Source organism: Thamnophis elegans, chromosome 7 (assembly GCF_009769535.1).
Source record: "Thamnophis elegans isolate rThaEle1 chromosome 7, rThaEle1.pri, whole genome shotgun sequence".
In the NCBI taxonomy this organism is placed as follows: Eukaryota; Metazoa; Chordata; class Lepidosauria; order Squamata; family Colubridae; genus Thamnophis; species Thamnophis elegans.
This window is the reverse complement of record NC_045547.1, coordinates 45,436,746-45,459,016: the sequence shown is the minus strand read 5'-3', so window position 1 is coordinate 45,459,016 and position 22,271 is coordinate 45,436,746. Positions and strand designations below refer to the sequence as shown.

The following is a 22,271-nucleotide window of genomic DNA, read 5'->3' as shown; positions in this document are numbered from 1 at the left end:
CCCCTCCCATACTTATCATCTCCCCTTCCCTTATACTTTCGACAGTTGTCTCTAGATTATCAGAACAGCCTTTACTATTTCACCAGGGGGAAAGGGAGAACATTGTTATAGTAGAATAGGCCAATGTATCCCCTTTTTATCTAATTCTAAGTAGAAACACTCTATAGAACAGCTGTCAATTTTGAACCAAACCATTTTGTTGGTTGTCAATTGCCACAGTGTCGTGGGGTGGGAAGGAGGCTGGAATGTACTGCCAGACACAGCACCAATTTTTCTCATGGGAACTAAGGTCATCTCCACAGGTGTTGAATGAGAATGAAGGAGTGCCTAAGGAGTGCTACAATATTTCAAAAGATCTAAAATAAAATTGTAGATACGGTTGTATGTTTAAGGAATTGATTTCACCGTGTTTCTTTAATTCTAAAAATATTAGAATATTCATAGTTTTGTCAGGAAATCACCTCATTTTATGGATTTACAAGGGTGAAGATTTGATAGTGCAGTTAACAGAGATGGTTTACAAAATGTAATTAAAGCTGGATCTTGCATCCTTTGCAGATATACAAATTATGCTTGGAAGTGTATGGAATTCTGAAACTATAATCTGAGAAAATCTGTGGACAGAATAAGTTTAGAATAAATGAAATTATTGTAAAGGCACTCCATACAAAAAATAGTTTCAGATTTACCTGTGGTTCCTATACATTAATTCTAGTGCTTGCCATTTAATTTGGTTCAGCTTTCAAAAAATGTTTGGTGTGATTAATCAGAAGGTCTCTACTATTTTATTTTGGATTTATCTGTGCAAGTCTGGACTGATGTCAGTGGAACATTTTTAGATGCAGTGGGCCTTGCATTTGCTTGTTGCAGTAACTTAAAAATACTGAGGGGTATCAAACTAGGCTTTAATAAATATTTTGTCAGTTTCAATTTCTTCCTCCTCCTGGGAATATAGAACTAGTACTAAGTCAGGTTTAGTTCTCCAGCTGTACAAAACCTAGTTTCTTGCACAATCATATGCAAGACTGTTTCCCCTTAAAACTGCTCTACCACTGTGTCTATTTGTGTACCCTTTCAAAATTAGAATATATTTGGCACTGTTTCATTAAACACTTTTGTAGAAACATTTTTATGATTGGAGGCAATCTCATATGTTTCTTTACTTCACATTTTTTGCCCAGATGGGATGTGGGAGGAAAGCCAGACAAACAAACCTACTGAAGTTGAGGCAGAGTCTGCAAATAGCATAATTGCACAATACAGGTAGTCCTCGAGTTACGAATATAATGGAGCCTGCCCATTTCATTCATAACCTGAGGATTTGTGGGAGTGAATGTCGTACCTTGAACAGGATCACTTCCTCCTTTTACCCACACATTCGCTAATCAAATGCGAGGCTTGTTAAGTGCACATGAGGTATTTAAAAGTGGCAGAAGGCCATGGGGGTGCCTACCGATGAAACAGGCCACCTGCCTAAGATCACCCAAGGATACAGCCCTCTGAAGCTCCGTTCGGCCCTCTGCAGGCCCTCATTTCAGCCTGTACAGGCCAGGGGAGGCCCACGGAGGGCGGAACGGGGCTTCTGAGGGGCGGATACATCCCTCAGCTCGATTTCTGCCAGCAACATGCAAGACGAATATTGCAGAGCCTCTGTGGTTGTTCATAATGGTGATCAACTGCTGTGGTACTGCAAGATGTAGTTTCAGGCCTTGTTCGGAAATGCTAGGGGGCACTGATCGCGTAAGTTCCAACATTCACTAAGGGAATGCTCGTAACCCGGGGATTACCTGTATTTTCAAAACCCATTTATACAACAATGTTATAATTAATGGGTGTTTTCCTACTACTTGGTAATCTGCTAAGGAAGATAGTAACAAAGGCAGGGAGAAAACCCATTACGGTTGTGGCTGGTGACCCAAAAATCAGAAGTACATGATTCTGCATGGAGTTGCAATGGAAGCAGAGAAGAGGGATTGATATTGTCAGTCCATTTTATGCTATCATTCTTTTGCACTCACAGATAAAGGGATACATTTTGCTTTATCAATGATAAGAAAAGAAAATATAGTAAGATAGGCAGAATTTTATTTCAGTCATTGACCAATAAAAGTACAATCAATAAAATGAACAAACCAAAATGTTCATTTTAGGGATACCACTGTAGTTATGTTTTTCCCAGCTCAAAATGGAAATACATTTTGTTCCTTTAGTTTCAATAACTGCACATAGAATTCAAAAGGCCACAAAAGTTGTTCAGAGGTAATGAACTGGTGGTAGGATTGTAGACTGCTCATCCTTATTGAAACTCACCCTATAAAATAGAACAAAAGTATACTTGAGATATTTCCATTAATTGAATTGTAATATTGATTTAAAACCCCAGACAGATGCAAGTTAATTTATCTTCCAGTGTCTTTCAAAGTATTAATACTTGATAATTGAGGATTCAATTTCTCTCAGAGACCTATCAAAATACCACTGAGGAAAATTGAGGAAAAGAAAATCTAAATCGGATATTGTCTTAATCAGATTCTTCCCTACAGATTTATAGAGATATGACCTTATTTCCCTTATAGTGAAATTTTAGGGTTTTTTGAGATTGATATAATAGATGTAATTAGATGTTATTTTCAGCCCTTAACTGGATGGAAAGGCCTTTACTGCATTATCTGATTATGGTTTTGTGTGAATTACAGTAACACATTTTGGAGAAGTAGCATTACTTTCACACACCATCTTTACAATAGAACTGTCAATAGGCAAAGTTTCCGATTTATCATTAGTTGAATTGCTATGTTATTACTTCTAGATTGCTATGATTTTCATGTTATATTATCTAACTAAAAAGTGACCAGCATACTCAATTGATGCTATCCAGCCTTTTGTTTGCGTCCTAAGTCTTAGAGTGACTTTTCTTGAAAGAATATACAAATATAAACTGATATCCCAGAAGAGAAGGGTGACTTTCTTTGGAAGAAAATCACAAAACGTATATGACATTTCTCTAACATTTATACAGTAGGAGTATATATATGCATATATTTAATAATGCAGATAGTGTCTCGCCAGGCAGTTTGTATTACTTGCCTGTATTAGTCATTTCTTTCATTTCATGTCCTTTGACTTCCAACAGCATCTTAGATTTGTTTCAATATGACATGCATATACATACATCTATTTAAACACAGCACATTTTACAGGCCTAACTCAAAATAACAGCCTCCCACACAGAGCAGATGAGAAGAATAGGAGGCAGATACTTTGTTGACATTCAGTGGAACTTCATCTGACAGATCCTGATTTTTTTTTCAAAATAGAAAAGGATATTTAGAAAAAGGAATAGACTTCTATTAATAAAACATAGTATATTTATTCTTCTGAGAGAGAGAAAACACCACTTGGTTCTTTCCAGGAGACTGCTAACTAAACCCTGCCTAGATTTAAAAACAGAACAAAGTGGAATCCCACTTCTGAGAAATAAACTTCAAGGTCTAGGGTAGAATTTACTGCCAAGTATGCCTTATGGCAGGTCTTCAAACTTGGCAACTTTAAGACTTGTGGACTTCAACTCCCAGAATTCTCCAGCCGGCCACAAGTCTTAAAAGTTTCAGATGAGGGCTAGCAATCGTAACGGAAGAGGATGTCTCTGGAAACTGAAAGCAACCGTTTCTCACAGTTTTAGCAAGACTTAGCCGGCCACCCTTGTCCCGCGACGGCGGCCTCAGGGAGGGCCATTAGCGCGCGCGCAGTTTCCCGCCAGATCGCCTGTTGCCGCGGCCATGAGGAGCCTCTGGTGGTGGTGGTGCTGTGGTCCGTCGGTCCTGCTGACTCTCCTCCTCGGGGAAGTGAGAAGTAAATACGCGCCTTTACCCGACATCACCAACCGCACCTTTATCAAGCAATACCTCGACATCCACAACAAGTTCCGCAGCGAAGTCAAGCCCTCTGCCTCCAACATGCTCTACATGGTGAGCGGTTGGAAGGTTGCCGCCGAATGGGAGCGGGGGGGGGGGCAGGAGGCCCGAAGGCGTTAGAGGGGGAAGCCGTGAGGAAAAGAGAAGCCTCAGCTCTGCCTGTTAGCGTGCTGCCCCTTAGGGGACACCCAAAGACAGGGGTCTCCCTAATTTGGCAACCTTAAGACTTGTGGACTTCAACTCCCAGAATTCCTTCAGCAAAACTGGCTGGAGAATTCTGGGAGTTGAAGTCCACAAGTGTTAAAGTTGCCAAGTTTGAAGACCTGCCCAAATAATAGTTTGCCCGCGGAGGGTGCTGCTTTCTGGGGCCGAAAGTCATTCGGATTTGTGCCTGCAATAGTGGGGAAAGTTTGTTGGACCGTCGAGTTGGAAGAGTTTAACGAGGGGGAGAACAGGTACCTCAGGAAAATAAGAAACAGCCCCCGTTTTTTTTCCAGGAGCTTCAATTGAATCATTCTTCCAAAGTGGATCCCATTCCCACAGTATGGGATAACCAGGGCTGAAAGGTTGGGGCGGGGACAAAGTCACTCAGCAAGTTTCCAAGCTCGAACCAGCAAATCTGAAGGTGCTTATCTCCACCTGATTTTGCAGTCCTTGGCGAACAGGCCATGATTCCTGACTTGTTTTCAGTAGGGATTTTCCTGACTACTTTCACCCCAGTGCAGGGGTTGGCAACCTTAAACCCTCAAAGAGCCATTTGAATCTGTTTCCCACAGAAAAGAAAACACCAAGAGCCAAAAAACCTATCAGGGGTCTAAAAGCTCAATAAATTGCATTTTGGCGGGTGTCACACATTGGTGGTTGCGACACATATTTTGAGTGACATATTTTGGGTGACACATATTTTGAGTGACAGGGAGCTGCAGCAGAGGGATGAAAGAATCACATGCGGCTCCAGAGTCGTGGGTTGCTGACCCCTGACCTAGTACCTATTACCGGTATCAGGAGTTTACTTTTTCCCAAACAAGTAGATAGATGCATCTTTTTCACAATAATATTTTTTATTGCTTGGTTTAATTAATTTATGTATATTTTTACTCTATTTTGGGGTATTGTATGTGTTGAATTACATATAAGCTGCAATTTTACAGTAAAAGAGTATATAAATTCAACAAATAAATACAAGGAAATGAATGCATGTATGTAAGAAAACAAAATGCAAACTAATGCACACAAGGTTTCCATTAGTTAACAATAAGCATCTCATTGTGAACGCTACCAGTGATTCCTGAGCCACATCCAGAAGTTAAAAGTTAATCAAAACCATGTAAAAAAAAAATTAAGTTTTAAAATATTAAGTTGTTAAAAGCATATTTAAGCATCAAAGCAAGCAAGCTGCTGGAAGTTTGAGACCTTCCCCAATTCTCTCAGAATGTTAACTTCCAAATGAGCATTGGAGTCTGGCTGCTGGACTCCCATCAGAAGTCTCAGCCTGCTGAAAAAATTGGCCTGAAAAGATTGGTGATTGTCATTTAATAAATCAGAAGGCAAGCAAGGAATTTGGTTATAAATTCTGCCAGTGATGTGCGGTGAGGATTACGGTTGGTGAGGCAAGAGCCCGGCAGCAGCAAGAACGTCCCTGCCGCTGCCGCGCTCCCCCACCTCGCCCCCCGCCTCCTCTTTTCTTCAACTCCTGCCAACTTCCCTGCTTCCCCGCGTCTCCATTTGCATATGAATCGCGCCCGCACGAAGCGATACCGCTGCTGACAAAGCCATAAAGAAGCCGGGAAAAAGCTGCCTCCATTCAGGGCGCAGCCAGTTGCAGAAAAGCCCCCCCCCGCCCTCTTCCCATGAAACCCGCTCGGGGCACCCTCGGTGCCAACCAAGAGCCAACCCAATTAATTCCCCTTCGCCTCCATAGCCCATTAAAGCCTCGGTCGGGCTGGCATTTCCCCCTGGCACATCGCTCTCCGCTTGGCAATGCCATCCTTTATTTAAAAAAAAAAAAAAGTAAAAAGGGGGAAACCGGTTGGAAGTGGGAGGTTTTTTGGGGGGGGCTGGGAGGCAGAGAAGGGCACCTCGAAAAGAAAAGCAGAAGTTGAATCATGCCATGGCTGGTGGGGGTCCGATTCTTCGTTAGTGGCCGTTCATGAAATGGCTTGGGGGGAAGGGAACACCTGCAGCAGACAGGGACGGAGGAGGTGGGGGGTCGAGGCAGGGGAGCGCAGCAGTGGCGGGGATGTAAACACGAGATGCCTGGCGGACACAGTGGCGGGGGTGCTGCTTTTCGCCACTGCTGCGCTCTGCCGCCTCGCCCCCCCACCTCCTCCGTCCCCGCCTCTGTGTCTGCCAGGTATCTCACGTTTATGCCCACCATAAACACGAGACGCCTGGCGGACACAGTGGCGGGGGTGCTGCTTCTCGCCGCTGCTGCGCTCTGCCGCCTCGCCCCCCACCTCCTCCATCCCCCCTCTGTGTCCGCCAGGCATCTCGTGTTTATGGCGGGCATAAACACGAGACGCCTGTTGGACACAGCGGTGGGGGTGCTGCTTCTCTCACCATTGCCGCGCTCTGCCGCCTCGCCTCCCCCACTGTGTCCGCCAGGCGTCTCACATTTATGGCGGACATAAATGTGAGACGCCCGTCGGACATAGCATTGGAGGTGCTGCTTCTCACCATTGCTGCACTCAGCCGCCTCGCCCCCCCCCACCTCCTCCGTCCCCCCTCTGTGTCCACCAGGCATCGCGTTTATGGCAGACATAAACACGAGACGCCTGTCGGACACAGCGGCAGGGACGGAGGAGGTGGCAGCCGGCGAAGAAAGAGGAGAGGAGTAGGAAAGGGAAAGGGGAGCAGGATGGGGCTCCTGGTGGGGGGGAGAGGGCTGCCCCTCTCTTCTCAAACTATGCTGCCCTCCCTGCCTTTGCCCCTTTTCTCTCTTCTCAAACAAACTCTCAAATTGAGTTTGTTTGAGTGAAGTGAAGAAACACACACACACACACACAAATTACTCACAATAAAACATTACTTACAAATTACAATAATTTTGAATTCCTTCCCCCTGCCCCCTCCCTCTGACCCACATACCTTCCAGCTGTGTCAAAAATGCAAGATTTGGTCTAGCCAGGGCCAGGCAGGCTAAGATAGTTGCTGCTAGAGTCACCATGTGGATGACTCTGCTTAAATGTTTTTAAAAAGCCTCTAAGCCCTCTGCAGGAGGAGGTGAGAGAATCACATGCCTCATTTGCATAAGAAATTTTTCACTTTTTAATCCTTGCTTAACTCTTAAAAGGCGAAAAATTCCTTATGCAAAGGAGGCCCATAGTTCCCTAGCCTCCCCCTACAGTTAACACTAAGCAGACTCAAAATCACTGTGACTTGGAGTCTTGCAGCAACTACCTTGGTCTTTTTAATTATTTTTTAAAATTATTTCCTTTTCCTCCTGAGACTGGTGAGGCCCTGCCTCCCCTGCCTCCAGTGACTGCACGTCCCTGAATTCTGCACTGGGAGGAGTAGATTATTCTATCTCATGCTGTAGCAACATTTACTTTGCTGATTCTAGTTATTTATAGCTCCCTTCTCTTCATTTTAGGGTATGTTATTTCTACCCATTGTGGGGACATTTTAAAGTTGAAAGAACATGTGATAGGAAATCTGTCAGTTCACAGATGGATCCCAAAACTGACCATAATGTACAGAACTAAGGCTGGTAGTTGTATGCAACCCACACTGAAGTTTGCCACTACTGCCATAGAGGAAGGCAGATATACTCTGTTCTCTATCCTGTATAATTACTACTGTTCTTTCTGCTAATCCACACATCTACTGGTAACATTGAAATGCATTTAAAAAACCCACTATGGGTCTGGAATATACAACCTATGGCAATATGAAAGGGTGTGATCTAAGTAAAAGCAGAAGTAATTTCTAACATAGTAATAACGTCTTAGAGAAGAGGAATTATGATGATCTTGTCCTGGTTCTGGTAGCTTTTTTTCTCTATTCCTTTAAAAATGAGATTTGCTAACATATGCCATATACAATAACTCTGGATTTATAGATGGTACTAGGTGGTGATAGTTCATGATGTTTTTTCTTCACATCTGGTAAGCAGAAAGATATTTTACCTGAAAATCTTATGCTAGTTCATATTCATATTATGAGCCACCAAAATAATTGATAATTTATTTTGAAACCATATTGCTTTGAAGTACACTTACATGTTTTAATGTACTTACATTAATATCTTTAGATGTATAAAGTGAAGCTTGGTGGAAGCAAAGGTGCAGAAGATCTACACATATTAAGTAAAGTTTGTGTTAAATTCTAGTTTACTGACAGGTAGGCTAAGAATAGAAAGATGAAAAGAATATCTTGGGAAAAGATATAGCTGTCATTTACAGAATCAATCCACATTGCAACAGTTTGTCGCGCAACCATTCTGCTTCAATATGTAATCCAGGGACGTGCAGTCAGGGGAGGCAAGGGAGGCACAGCCTCACCACTGTTATCATGAAAAGAAAAAAAATGTAAAAGGAAAAAGGCAAGAGCTGAGGTCAGGCTGAGCTAGTTGCTGCCAGAGTCACCGTGGATGACTCTGCTTAACTGTTTAAAAAAGCCTCTAAAAAGCTCTCTCTACAGGAGAAGGCAGGAGAACAATGTGCCTCATCTAGTCTGACTTTAGGCGTTTTATGATCACTCAAGCAGAGTTAAGCAAGGGTTAAAAGCCTAAAAATTCCTGACGTAGGTGAGGCACGTCATTCTCCTGCCTCCTCCTGTAGAAGGCGCTTTTTCAGAGGCTCTTTTAAACAGTTAAGCAGAGTCATCCACACAGTGACTCTGACAGCAACTAGCTCAGCCTGACCTCAGCTCTTGCCTTTTTCCTTTTACATTTTTTTTTCTTTTCATGATGACAGGCAAGGTATGTGTGGGTCGGACGGAGGGGGAGGAATTCAAACTTCATCCTCAAGTGTAGATCCCTCCCCAAGTGTAGTTTGATTGCAGGCAGAGCCACGTTGCCTTTTCAAACACACACACACACAGCTGGATAAAACTATATAAGCCCAGCTTCACTGATTACAAGTTTAAAAAGCAACGTGGCTCCGCCTGCAATCAAAGGCTCAGATCGGAAGGCAGCAGGGGAATTGGGGGGGGGTATGGCAGAGGAGCTGCTTTCAAGCCATTGGAAAATATATCCAATCCAACTTCTGTGTTTGTGTTTGTTTGAGAGAGAGTGAGTGTGAGAGGGAAGGGGGTAGGAGAGATAGTCCAATCCAACTTCTCTGTGTGCGTGTCTGTTTGAGAGAGGGGTGAGGGAGGGAGAGGGAGGAAGGAAGAGAAAAAGAACGAAGGAAACTTTTTCGCAAAAGAGAAAAACAAATGCTGTTGCTTTAAATCGGAACTGAGCATGCCTGGCTGTGGAATTCTGGGAGTTGAAGTCCACAAGTCTAAAAAATTTTGAAACCCACCACTGTGTCAGTGCCTCACCAGCCATAAACCTCACCGCACATCACTGATGTAATCAGTATCTACATATGTGATTCAAAGCATATATATAATTTTCTCTTGCACAAATATTATGTATTATTATTATGCACAAATGTTATTTTTATAATATTTATAGTTTTAAAAATACAAAATCAACTTTTTATATAGACATTACAAATAAGTAAGAATCATCTCTGAAAGTGTTTTAGATGTTATATCTTCTGCAAAATTCCAGAATGTAATAAAATAATTTTCTTTATATGAACTAATGCATGGAAATTCCTATCAATATTTGGATGGGACTCAGTTTGATATTTGTGTTTTTACTAAGGGAGATAAATATGATCAAAAGCTTAACTGATAATTTTATCTTTTGCAGACATTTGATTTAGCTTTAGCTAGAATTGCTAGAGCATGGGCAAATAAATGTGTTTGGAAACATAATCCTAATCAAAGGTACCATCCTGATCGTATGTTTAAGCCAACCGGAGAAAATATGTGGTTGGGAAGTGCAAGCAGAAATCCAATTAATGTCGAGGGTCCAATTCGAGCATTTCATAGTGAAGTAAATTACTATACCTTTTCTACCCATCATTGCAGCCGTGTATGTGGACATTATACGCAGGTAAGATATGTATTTTTGTCTTTATATACTCCATTGTGACAGTAAATTATGAATACTGATTATAGTTGCTTAGTAGGTGAAGTTATTGTATAAGATTGCTTATTTACAAACATATAGAATGGTAAAAGGCAACTGAAAAATTCAAAAAGAAAACAATTTCATCTCTAAATATCTGTTCACTTATTTGCTTGGTTTTATGATACCCAACTCCAGATGTCTCTGCTAGATATAATACCTCCAATATAAAAACAATATTAAGAGAGAAACAATAGTACTAGACTTTAACAAAGAAAAAAAAATGAGCAAAATGGAAAACCACCTATTGAGATTTGTATAGCTGTTTGGAACACCAACAAAGTGGGAATCATACAGATCTCAGCAGATACCTCATTTCATAAGGCCGGTGCTGCAACAGAGAAGGGTGTTTCCTGGGATCAGGTAAATGACATTGTTTAATTGAAGAACTCAGAGTGCATCAACACTATTAGTTCTAATTGGCAAGACAGCTTCCAGAGAAGATATGCTGTCCCTCAAATAACAATTCCTATACCATGTAGCACTTCATAGGTAATAGCCAGTATTTTGAAGCAAATTGGCATCCCGTGCACGTTATGGAGCAGGGGTGTCACATAGTCATGTGGCATGTGAATAACTGCTCACACTGTTGTACTTATGGACCTGTTGAAGGTTCCAAGTTGCTTTTGAGGCAGTCCCATATAAAGTGTTGAAATAGTCAAGACATGAGTGGCTACTGAAGGGCTTTCCAATTGAGGAAAGGCTACAACTGTTGCACCAGATGAAGCTGAACAAAGACTTTTCTAAAGTTCCCTAGATTTGAATGGAGAAGTGCAACCCCATCCAAGGTCAGAGATGAAATAACTCAGAACCAGGTGGTCCTAGAACCCACAGCCACTTCCTCTTGGTAGGATTGAGTCAGAGATAGTTCTTCCACATTCTACATGCCTTTATGTCCTGGGACAGTATATCAAAAAGTCTCAGTCAGCAACTATAATTGCTTATTGTCAAGTAAACCAGACTGAGAATCCACTCCACAGGAAGCTACAACTCCTTTTATTGAGATTGGCTATAATAATAGAATTTTGGAAGTCTGGTTGTGCTATGTCTATTTTAGCCATTTGTGCATACATTACATTATTTTGGATTTAAGCCATGTCTTTCTCCTCATGGCTTTGGCTAACAGATCTTTGTCAAAGTCATTGCTTTTAATTACCATCATGATACTGATGATACTAAACCCCAAGTGATGTAGGACATCACACAGTGGGTTCATGTTGATGTTGAATAGAAATAATAGAAAGAGAGAGAAAGTTGAACATTGTGGTATTTTACAGAGTAGGGGCCTCGAGAATGACTTTTCTCCCCAAACAACATAAACTAGAATTGTCCCTGAAGGAAACAAGAGAACAACTGTAAAATAAACTGCCACTCCCTTTGCAATTCCTGGAGCCAGTCCAGGATACCATGGATGATGGTATCAAAAGCTTCTGAGAAATCAAGGAGCAGAAGAATGGATGCATCACTCCCATTGCAGATTTGCCAGTAGTCTACAAGGACAATCAAGGCGGTCTCAGTATCAAATCCTGGCCTGAAACCCAACTCAAATGGATCAAAATAATCCACTTTCTCTAGAATTCTGGAGTTCCTAGACTGCAGCTACAGTCTGACCAAAAGGGAAAGTTGGAAATAAATTGGCTTTGATTCTGGCAGGCATATCACTGTGTGCCATCTCTCCCGCAAACAGTCAGGCATCATATCATGGACCCAATTACAGATCATATCCTTGGCTGCTTTGACAATGTGGAAGGGCCCCAAATGCAGTATATTAGTGGCTAAGCTAACAGCACAAAGAATCCTGTCCAATTCTTCAGGAGTCAACAGTTCAAACCCATCCCAAGTCACCTAAGACTAAGCCCCTTCAGATAAATAGTGAGGTTTCTATGTTCTTTATCCACAAAGTAATCCCTAACATGGCTCTTCCTCATATTTGATCAGTCTCTTCTGATCCTTCATCTCCTGAATCCCCTCAATAAACTAAAATGTTCTCTAGGATCAACACACAGGGAGGAGCCAAATAGGGACAGTGCAGTCCAAGGACAGCCGCTCATTGTATGCAGTAGCCAAGACCTCAGCTGGAAGCTTCCTACATCCTTGGAAAACCCTCAAACCTTTGGAACCCCATAATGTTCATCAGTTGCTTGGAACAGCCTGATTGAATTGGTCCTATCCCCCTGTAGTAAAAGTGGCACCAACAAGACAAGAAAGTAAACAAAGTAATATGTCTATGGCAATGGATTGATATTAATGTCCTTTGCTATCACATCAGTTACAAGTTTCCCAAGACATAATAAAAAAAGATCTAAAATGCAACCTCTGGTATGTGTTGGGCCATCAGAAACAAGTCCATGACACTATTCCGAACTCTACATGATTAGGTGGCAGATTAAAATCCCATATACTCTTATCACCAGGCCCAGGAATGGAACTTAACTGGCCAGGCAAGGATACTGTGGAGCAAGAATGGTACGATAGCAGCAACCTTCCCAGCTGCTCTCTAAAGCTCAACTCCAGAGATCCTCACATCTGATTATCTGAAGAGCCTGCAAAAACTCACAGATAAGGGGTGGGGAGGGGTGTACACCTTGGCCAATTCAAGTGAAATACAACCAGATTGCAATATTTTGATGTTAACACTTTAAAGAAGGATTGTTTTGTTTCAAAGTACAGGTAATCCTCGACTTAAAACAGTTCATTTAGTGACAGCACTGAAAAGAGTGACTTATGACTGTTTTTCAACTTATGACCATTATACCATCCTCATAGTCACATGATAAAATTCAGCTACTTCACAACTGACTCATATTTATGACAGTTATAGAATGCCAGGGTCATATGATCCACTTTTGTGACCTTCTGACAAAGTCAATGGGGAAGCCAGATTCACTTCACAACCATGTCTCTAATTTAACAGCTACAATGATTCACTTAACAACTGTGGCAAGAAAGGTCGTAAAATGGGCAAAACTCACCTAACAAATGCCTCACTTAGCAACATACATTTTGGGCTCAATTGTGGTTATAAGTTGAGGACTATCTATTTTTTAGGCAAATCTTAATGTAATTAACTCCCTCTTTGATGGATATAGGTGGTTTACGAATGTGAAAAATAAATAAATATTCCTCAGTCAAATGCAGATGAAAATAGAAAGAAATTGAAGAGAAACTTAAATTATTCAAAATAGATGTTCTTTCTTTTTCAGGTAGTTTGGGCTGCTTCACACAAAGTTGGCTGCGCTGTTGTTTACTGCCGTTATATGGGTGGAAAGGAAAAAAATAATAACATTTTAGTTTGCAATTACGCTCCAGCGTAAGTTAATACATATTAAAGAAATCTGAAATTGTATTCATGTATTTACATATATAATCTTGAACAATTTATTTTCAGTTAGTTTGCTTTCTGTACCAACTTTAAATGTTTGACATATTTTTATTAACTTTATTTAAAAAATCAGCTGGTGAGTTATAATAGAAAAATTTCAAACTGTAGAAGAACATAACTAGAAATATATTTAGTTCCTAGACCATCCATGAAAGTGGGGGGGAACGGGGGGAGGGCAAAAACAGTTGGAGCTACTTCCTGCTTCCTTCCATCTTCCCAGGCCTGTCACACCCCCAAACCAGTTCCTCAGGTGGCGCCATCTTGTTTTTCAGTTCTGTGCATGCGCACAACCATTTTACTTGCACTGCGCATATCAAGCACGCGCACAAGCAAACCAGCAGTACTGCTTGCCAGAACCTACCCTTGGTCCAGTTATGTGATAACACATTTAATCATTGAGAAATTCTGGTCCAGCTTCATGCATCTGATAAATATATTTATGTTCTGGAAAAAAGGTGGCAAGATAAATGTCATTGGTACTTTTTTATTCCAAAATTTACTTGAATTATTTTGCAACTTTATTCTGTAAATCTTTTCCTACTGTTAAAAAAGAAAAGTTCCTATTTTATAATCTCTTACTCAAGGGTCCAAGCTGACTGGCAAAGCCATGTCTTTAGGCCCTTACAAAAAGATAGGAGGTTTAGGGCCAACCTCACATCGGGAGGAGGGGAGATATTCCAGATGGCATGAGGAACAGCAGAGAAGGCCCTCCTGCACTCACCCAGCTGGATTAATAATAATGATGGGACCTGCAGCATGCCTCCTCTGCCTGCAGAGGGGTACGGGCCAATCGAAGTGAGGTGAGACAGCCCCTCAAATAACCTGGACACATTCCATAAAGGGCTTTAAAGGTGATCACCAACACTTTGAATTGCACCCGGAAGCAGACTAACGCAGCTCGTGCAGCAGTAGTGTTACAGGTACCATTCTCTAATTCATACATTGCACTGAGCCAGCAACCTCTAGAACGGGTTGACAACCTGCAACTCTGGAGCCACATGTGGCTCTTTCATCCCTCTACTGAGGCTCCCTGTCACAACAGAGGGATGAAAAAGTTGTCCCGTCCCCCCCGCAACTTTTCAAAGCAAAGGAGGCGAGGGAGGGAAGAAAGGGGACGTAGCAACTACAGGATTAATGGAAAGTTAAAAGGCATCTGATGTTCCAGGATTAAAATCACCACCATCCTTTCTTCTATTTTCCCCACCACAGTCCTGTGAGGTAGGCTGGGCTGAGAGGGGAATGACTGGCCCAAAATCTGCCAGTCAGTTGTTTAGACCATGTGTTGGCCCTATAACATCAAGGCCCAATGTCTGTGTACCTTCTCAGTCATCCAGGTCATGACTATCCCAAAGGTGCTTTTTCAAGAGGCAACTGGACTTCCTTGTTTTTCTTTGAAGATATTTCACTTCTGATCCCAGAAGCTTCTTCCGCTCTGACTGAAAGGACTGTTGTAGATTGGATATAGATGAGGTCGTATCCCTTCTCCTTTGCTGTTCAATTTTGACATAGATGGCCTCTTTGATCCCTCTTTCAAACCAGTACTCTGTCAAAAATATTTTTGTTGTCTTCAAAGAGTGGCTTTTGTCTTTTAAATGCAGATGGACTGCTGAACCAGGATAACAGTCTTTTCAGCCGTTCCAAGAAGCCCCCACCCACCTATTTGCACTACTTAGGTGACCCCGAGAACACAGATAAACCTCCAATGATCAGCTATCTGCAAGGCATATAAATCCTCAATCAGAGCTGAGGAAGCTTCTTGAATGAGAAGTGAAACGTCTTCAAAGAAAAACAAAGTCCAGTTCCCTCCTGAAAAAACACTTTTGGGACATCTGGACACAAGTGCATCTATTATACCGAAGAACATTAAACATGGAGTCACTTAATTGTTATTTTTTTAAAAAAAATCAGATTATTTTCAAGAATAATGAAAACTTAGCAGTACCACAAAAAATAATTGAAATTCTGTAAGATGTACTGTGACTCAAAACTTCTTCAAGATTTTGCACTTTTTGGCATCTTGACTTGGGAGCTTCAGGGAAGGTCGCTAACATTTTCAGCTAAATTTTCAGCGTATCTTTGTCTACTTAATAATTTTTGGTATGATTAAGAATATATTTATCCACTGTTTTTTAGGGGCAATTACGGTGGAGTACGTCCTTATAAAGAGGGGAAGCCATGCAGTAACTGTCCAAAAGGTGACACTTGTAAAGACAATCTCTGTAGTGAGTACAATCTGAATAAAATAGTAGTTCGAGGAGGAGAAAAAAGGATCCTATTATAGTTTATTAAAATCATTTTGATATTCAGTCTTTTCAGATTTTATTTTAGTAGAGCAGTGTTAACTTTTATGTGGGGCTTCTTTCCATTGCTCAAATGAGTATCTCATAGAAATAGGAGTAAACATTGCATTATAAAAAAATTGATAGCTCTTCTTGTATTTTAAAGACCGATTAATGTGGCATCACTGCTACTATTAATTAATGTATTCATTTATATAAGAAATGAAAATGTATGAAAAGAAAATATTCTAAAAGCTTTAACTGGCTTGTCTGAACCTTGTTTGTTTTTAAAAAACAGGAAATCCTGAACGTGAGAAAGAAAACAATTTACGTATGTATTACAATTGACTTTTATATTTTAAATTTACTTTGAAAAGAGGATCATTACACTCCCTCTCTTTTTTTATCCTAGGTTATTCACGATGGTATCCACCATTTGAAAGGCGGATTATATGTGATCCATCTTGCATTGCTGTTGCTGTTTTAAGACCATTGTTAATGTTCCTGGCATTTGCTGCTGTTTATTGCTTACAAATCTATTATCCGGGTTTAAGTTTTTCTAAATAATCTTCAGTATTTTGTATGCATAAAACTTTCTTTGACTACTTTGATTAATTATAAGATTATATTTATATGAATTGTTACATTATTTTCCTGTTTTCTTTTTTAAAAGTAGATTTGGTTCAATTCATTGTTTTTATGGAATTTTGTCCACTTCTTAATGCCTTTTAATTCTGTTGATACACATATAAAACAAAATATATTTAATATGTTCCATGTTTTGTAAACATGTATATTAAAATTAGGGAGTTGTGATTAATAAATGTTAATGTGATAAATTGCACATACTTTCTGTATATGTTAAACTCCCTTAACTCAAGTATTCAATTTAATTCAATTTATTAGATTTATAGGCCACCCAATCCCGGAGGACTCCGGGCGGCTTACAAAGAACAAGAAAAGAAAAACAAAATAAAAAATAATTTTAAAATTCCCCAACACGCATACGTTCTGATCGGGGCTGGACCCTACATAATAAGGTCAACAGCCCCAGGCCTGCTGGAACAGCCAGGTTTTAACAGCTTTTCTAAAGGCCATAAGGGTGGGTGAGGTCCGGACCTCTGGGGGTAGCTGATTCCACAGGGTCGGAGCAGCCACAGAGAAGGCTCTCCTCCAAGGCCCGGCCAGCCGACACTGTCCGGCTGACGGCGTCCTAAGGAGGCCCACCCTGTGGGATCTTATCGGCCGTTGGGAGGTATGTGGCAGTAGGAGGTCTATGCATGATTGCAAGTTTCCAAGTTTAATAAAATTTGTATGCCGCCCACTCCCATTGGGACTCTGGGCGGCTCACAACAAGACAAAGAAATATTTAAAATTTAAAAATAAAAAATACAATATTAAAATTCCACATCATCCATTCCATCTAAGCGGGGCTGGATATCAATCAACAGCCCCAGGCCTGCCGGAACAGCCAAGTCTTGATGGCTTTACAGAAGGCCAGGAGAGTGGTAAGTGTTCGGATCTCTGCGGGTAGATCGTTCCACAGGGCCGGTGCAGCAACAGAGAAGGCCCTCCCGTGGGGAGCCGCCAGCCGGCATTGTCCAGTTGACGGCACCCGGAGGAGGCCCAACCTGTGTGATCTTGTTGGTTGTTGGGAGGTAAGTGGCAGGAGGCGGTCTCTCAGGTAGCCAGGTCCTAAACCATGTAGTAAAAGTAACGACTAGCACCTTGAAGCGCGTCTGGAGACCAATGGGGAGCCAGTGCAGCTCGTGGAAGATAGATGTAACATGGGTGTATCTAGATACTCCCCATATCGCTCGCGCGGCTGCGTTCTGGACCAGCTGTAGTCTTCGAACACTCTTCAGGGGCAGCCCCATGTAGAGGGCGTTACAGTAATCCAGTCTTGAGGTGACAAGGGCATGAGTGACTATTCGAAGTGCCTCCCGGTCCATGTAGGGCCGCAACTGGTGCACCAGGCGAACTGGGCTAAGGCCCCCCTGGTCACAGCCGACAGATGGTGCTCTAACGTCAGCTGTGGATCCAGGAGGACACCCAAATTGCGGGCCCTCTCTTGAGGGGTGTATAATTTCACCCCCCAGGCTAAGAGGTGGAATGTCTGGACTAACCTTGGGAGGCAATATCAATAGCCACTCGGTCTTGTCTGGATTGAGTGCAAGCTTGTTCGCTCCCATCCAGATCCTGACAGCCTCCAGGCACTGGCACATCACTTCTACTGCTTCGCTGAGTTGGCACGGGGCGGACAGATACAATTGAGTATCGTCCGCGTATTGAAGGTATTTGATCCCGTGCCGGCGTATGATCTCATCCAGCGGCTTCATGTAGATGTTAAATAGGAGGGGGGACAGGACCAAACCCTGTGGCACCCCATATTTGAGGGGCCTAGGGGTCGACCTCTGTCCTCCAACCAACACCGACTGCGACCTGTCCAAGAGTAGGAGGAGAACCACCTTAAAATGGTGCCTCCCACTCCCACCTCTTGTAACCGTTGCAGAAGGATACCATGGTCGATGGTATCGAAGGCCGCTGAGAGGACAAGGAGCACTAGGATAGAGGAATGTCCTCTATCCCTGGCCCGCCAGAGATCATCGATCAGCGCGACCAAAGCAGTTTCTGTGCTGTAACCAGGCCTGAAACCCGACTGAAAGAGACCCAGATAATCTGTTTCATCCAAGGTCCACCAGAGTTGAAAGGCCACCACCTTCTCAACAACCTTCCCTACGAACAGGAGGTTGGAGACTGGGCGATAGTTGTTTAAAATGGCTGGATCCAGGGATGGTTTCTTAAGGAGGGGTCTCACCACCGCATCCTTTAGAGGATGCGGGAAGGATCCCTCCAGAAGAGAGGTGTTAACAATCCTCTGGAGCCAGCCACGTGTCACCTCCCTGCTGGTCGAGACCAGCCAGGAGGGACACAGGTCCAGTAAACAGGTGGAGGCACTCACCGCTCCCATGGCCTTGTCCACTTCCTCAGGAGCGACAAGTTGAAACTCGCTCCATAAAATCCAATCAGGACCTTCCCCCGGCGCCTCGGCTGGTACCGTCCAAGTGGAGTCCAGGTCTGTCCGGATCCGAGTGACTATCCAACAGAAACTGAACAAATAGCTCTACCCTGTAAGGGTTCGTCCGCATCCCTCCCTTTCAAGAGGGAGCAGGCTATCCTAAACATGGCGGCTGGGCGAGATTCTGCGGATGCAATAAGAGCGGAGAAATGCGCGTATTTTGCTGCCCGTATCGCCACTAGATACGTCCTAATAAAGGCTCTTAATTGTGTTCGATCAGATTCGGACTTACTAGCCCTCCAGCGTCGCTCTAGGCGTCTCTTTTGGCGCTTCATCTCCCGGAGTTCCTCAGTGAACCAAGGAGCCCTCCTGGATCCACTGCTGCGGAGAGGCCGTAAAGGCACAATCCGGGTTAGAGCCTCCGCCGCCGCTATATTCCAAGCAGTGACCAAGGACTCCGCCGGACTGTGGGCCAGAGAGTCAGGTATCTCACCAAGTGCCGTCTGAAATCCCATAGGGTCCATCAGGCGCCTGGGGCGGAACCACCTAATCGGTTCCCCCTCCCTACAGTGGGGGATTGGTTTCCTAAAGTCGAGCCTTAGTAGGAAGTGATCCGACCATGACAATGGCAAGATCTTAATGCCCTTCAAATCTAGATCACGTCTCCACTGCTCCGAGAGAAACACGAGGTCGAGCGTGTGTCCCGCTGAGTGAGTCGGACCCTGAATTACCTGGGTCAAGTCCATGGCTGTCATGGAAGCTATGAACTCCTGTGCTCCATCAGAGCATTCACCAAGTGATGGCAGGTTGAAATCCCCGAGCACTATAAGCCTGGGGAGCTCAACCACCAGCTCGGCTACTGACTCGAGGAGCACAGGCAGGGCTGTTGTAACGCTGTTGGGAGGTAGGTACGTTAGCAACAAACCCATTTGACCCCCAAGGTCCAACTTCACCAGAAGGGACTCACACCCGACAATCTCCGGAGCAGGGATCCTACGAGGAAGTAGGGACTCTTGGATGATGACTGCCACTCCCCTACCCCTTCTCTGATGTCACGGCTGATGTAGCACCCGAAACCCTTCTGGGCACATTTCAGTGAGGGGGACTCTTCCCTCATGACCCAGCCAGGTCTCAGTAATACATGCCAGGTCTGCCCCCTCATCTAGTATTAGGTCCCGGACGAGGGGAGCTTTTTGAACCACAGACCTGGCATTTAGCAACAGCAGCCTGAGACCAGGGCCCTGACAACTCTCGCCATCTGGTCCTGGAGTGGAGCTAACAGGGCCAAAGGAGGGATCACTGTGACCTAGCGAACCCTCCTTCCCCGGTAATGGCTAGCCCTGTAACTCCCGTCAAACCTGCCTCTCCCAACTATGACTGGGATGCACCGGCCCATCCCCGCACCCGTAGACCCCTCTTCCCCTCCCGTAGGCTCCGTTCTTCCCGGCAGGACGTTTCTACCATGCATTCTGGGATGAGAGGCGGATCCGCGCCCCCATCCACTTCTGCTGCAGCACTCAGTGGAGGGAGTTCCAGGCTGCACTCTCAATCCCCTCATACATGTCAACCAAGCATTCCCCACAGAGATACCCCACTACAGTTTAAAAGATACAACAATATAATAAAGTAATTATACTAGTTTAAAAGAAGGTGGGTTCATTCATTCACAGGCATACACATACATTCCACATACAAAGAAAAAGTGGGGGTGCGCTATATTAAGATTGATGTTAAAATTGTGCAAGTAAGGTCTCTGGTTCATGAAGTAGGGACACAAGGGTCAGATCGATGACAAGGGGATGCAGGTGAAATAGTTCGTCTTCTCTCCCAGATAGTATAATGGAGGGAGGCAGAGGTCTGGGTGGTTGAGGTGGTGTCTCTAGAGTAATAATAGATAGTAATGGTCGTAATAGGGAAAACGGATTATATGTCCGGAAATCCAGGAGTCCGAAAACCAAGGTCCAAAGTTCATAGGCAGTCCAAAGTTCATAAACACTCCAATGGTCATAAGCCAAGAGGGCCAGGTGGTAAGAGTAATAAAGCAGGAAGCTACCAAAGGGCAAGGAAAAGTCACAGTGTGAAAGCATCCGATCAAATGGGGTGGGTGGGAGGTGGGAGGGGGCGCCCGGAGGGGTCGTGGTGATGGTAAACCAACAGCTGTCCACCTCCGTCCGGTGCCACATGAAGCAGCCACCCCACCCCGTGAAGACAGACAACAAGGCAATACCATCCTGTAGGTTCCCAAAGCTTCCAGGGCTCTCCCAGTCACGAAAAACTGAAGCAAAAGCTGCCGGGACTACCTCAAGCCAGGATACAATGAGGAGAAGGGAGGGGGGTGCGGGGAGAGCCGTGGCGGCAGCAGCAAAGCCAGCCCCTTGATTCCGTTTGGCATCATCTGGACCAGCCACCCCTTGTTGGCAGAATAGCGCAGCGCTGTCCCAAAAGGTCCCCCGAATTTCCTCCAAGTTTTCTCCTGGGTTTTTAAATCAAGAGGCAGACCAAGGGCGCCAGTGTCATTAGAAGCTGCCTAGCGCTGCCATTTTCGCCGCCAAAGCAGCAAGACCGCCAACAACCACACAGGTAGGCGACCAGCCCGAGAGAGCAAACCCCCAGTTGACCACCCCGCCCGGTCCTCCAGGTCATACCCCATTGCTCGCCCCTTTTCCTGCGGGGGCTCGCCGATAGGAACGCAATGCTTTTTCCGATCTTTCATCTGTCCCATGCTGGAGCAGGAGTTCCCGGCCATCACGAGCTTGCACATGCAGCAGCAGTCATATTCAGAAAGTACATATCTGATTATTGAATAGGACACAATTGTGTGGCTGATGGTTGCTCAGGCAGTGCATTTAGATTTAGTAAAGCACAAGGTCAGGATGCAGTAATTTAGTAATGGGAATAGCCCTAAGCCTTATATACCACTTCATAGTGCTTTACAGCACTCTCTAAGTGGTTTACAGTCAACATATTGCTCCCAACAATCTAGGTCCTCATTTTACTGACCTCGGAAGGATGGAAGGCTGAGTCAACCTTGAGACAGTGAGGATTAAACTCCTGGCAGTGATCTGAATTAGCCTGTATTACTGCATTCTAACCACTGTACCACCACAGCTCTTGTTTACTGTAATAGTAAGTACCATGTGACACTACTATTCTAATAAAGTTTCACATCATACTGACAGAAAGTTTCATAAAAACAACATTGCCCGCATCCATAATGCAATGTGTGCGCAACACCCCCCCTCTGTGCCCGTGCCCCTGCGCATGAGTGTATGACCCACCCTGCATTCCCCCTGCGCATGCGTGCACGAAACCCTGCACCCCATTTTGGGCCTAGCAGGCCTCCCTGAAGCCTCCTGAGACCAAACACAGGGTGCATGGGGGGTGCCACACCATCCCTGCGCTCCGTCCTGCGCATGCGCGTGTGACCACATGCTCCCCACACATGCACACTCATCTCCCGCATATGTGGCAGACACAAAAATCAGCTGGC

The 22,271-nt window shown here is 43.9% G+C and overlaps 1 protein-coding gene and 1 long non-coding RNA gene across 3 annotated transcripts; one reads left to right on the top strand and one right to left on the bottom strand.

Annotated features, from left to right (window-relative positions):
- Positions 1-2,217: 2,217 nt before the first annotated feature.
- Positions 2,218-3,756, bottom strand: LOC116511851. The gene is made up of 2 exons (XR_004255779.1): positions 3,675-3,756; positions 2,218-2,311 (listed from the first exon to the last, which is right to left on the bottom strand). It is a non-coding gene; the product is annotated as an uncharacterized LOC116511851 (long non-coding RNA).
- Positions 3,620-16,596, top strand: LOC116511850 (GLIPR1-like protein 1). 2 transcript variants are annotated; one of them, XM_032222097.1, is made up of 6 exons: positions 3,620-3,968; positions 9,781-10,026; positions 13,305-13,411; positions 15,617-15,678; positions 16,061-16,093; positions 16,175-16,596. In XM_032222097.1, exons 1-6 carry the CDS (start codon positions 3,780-3,782, stop codon positions 16,327-16,329), a joined length of 792 nt encoding a protein of 263 aa, XP_032077988.1. In that variant the 5' UTR covers positions 3,620-3,779; the 3' UTR covers positions 16,330-16,596. The 2 variants fall into 2 exon arrangements, with proteins under 2 accessions (XP_032077988.1, XP_032077987.1); XM_032222096.1 differs by having other exon boundaries at positions 15,617-15,705; positions 16,175-16,595.
- The last annotated feature ends 5,675 nt before the right edge of the window (positions 16,597-22,271 follow it).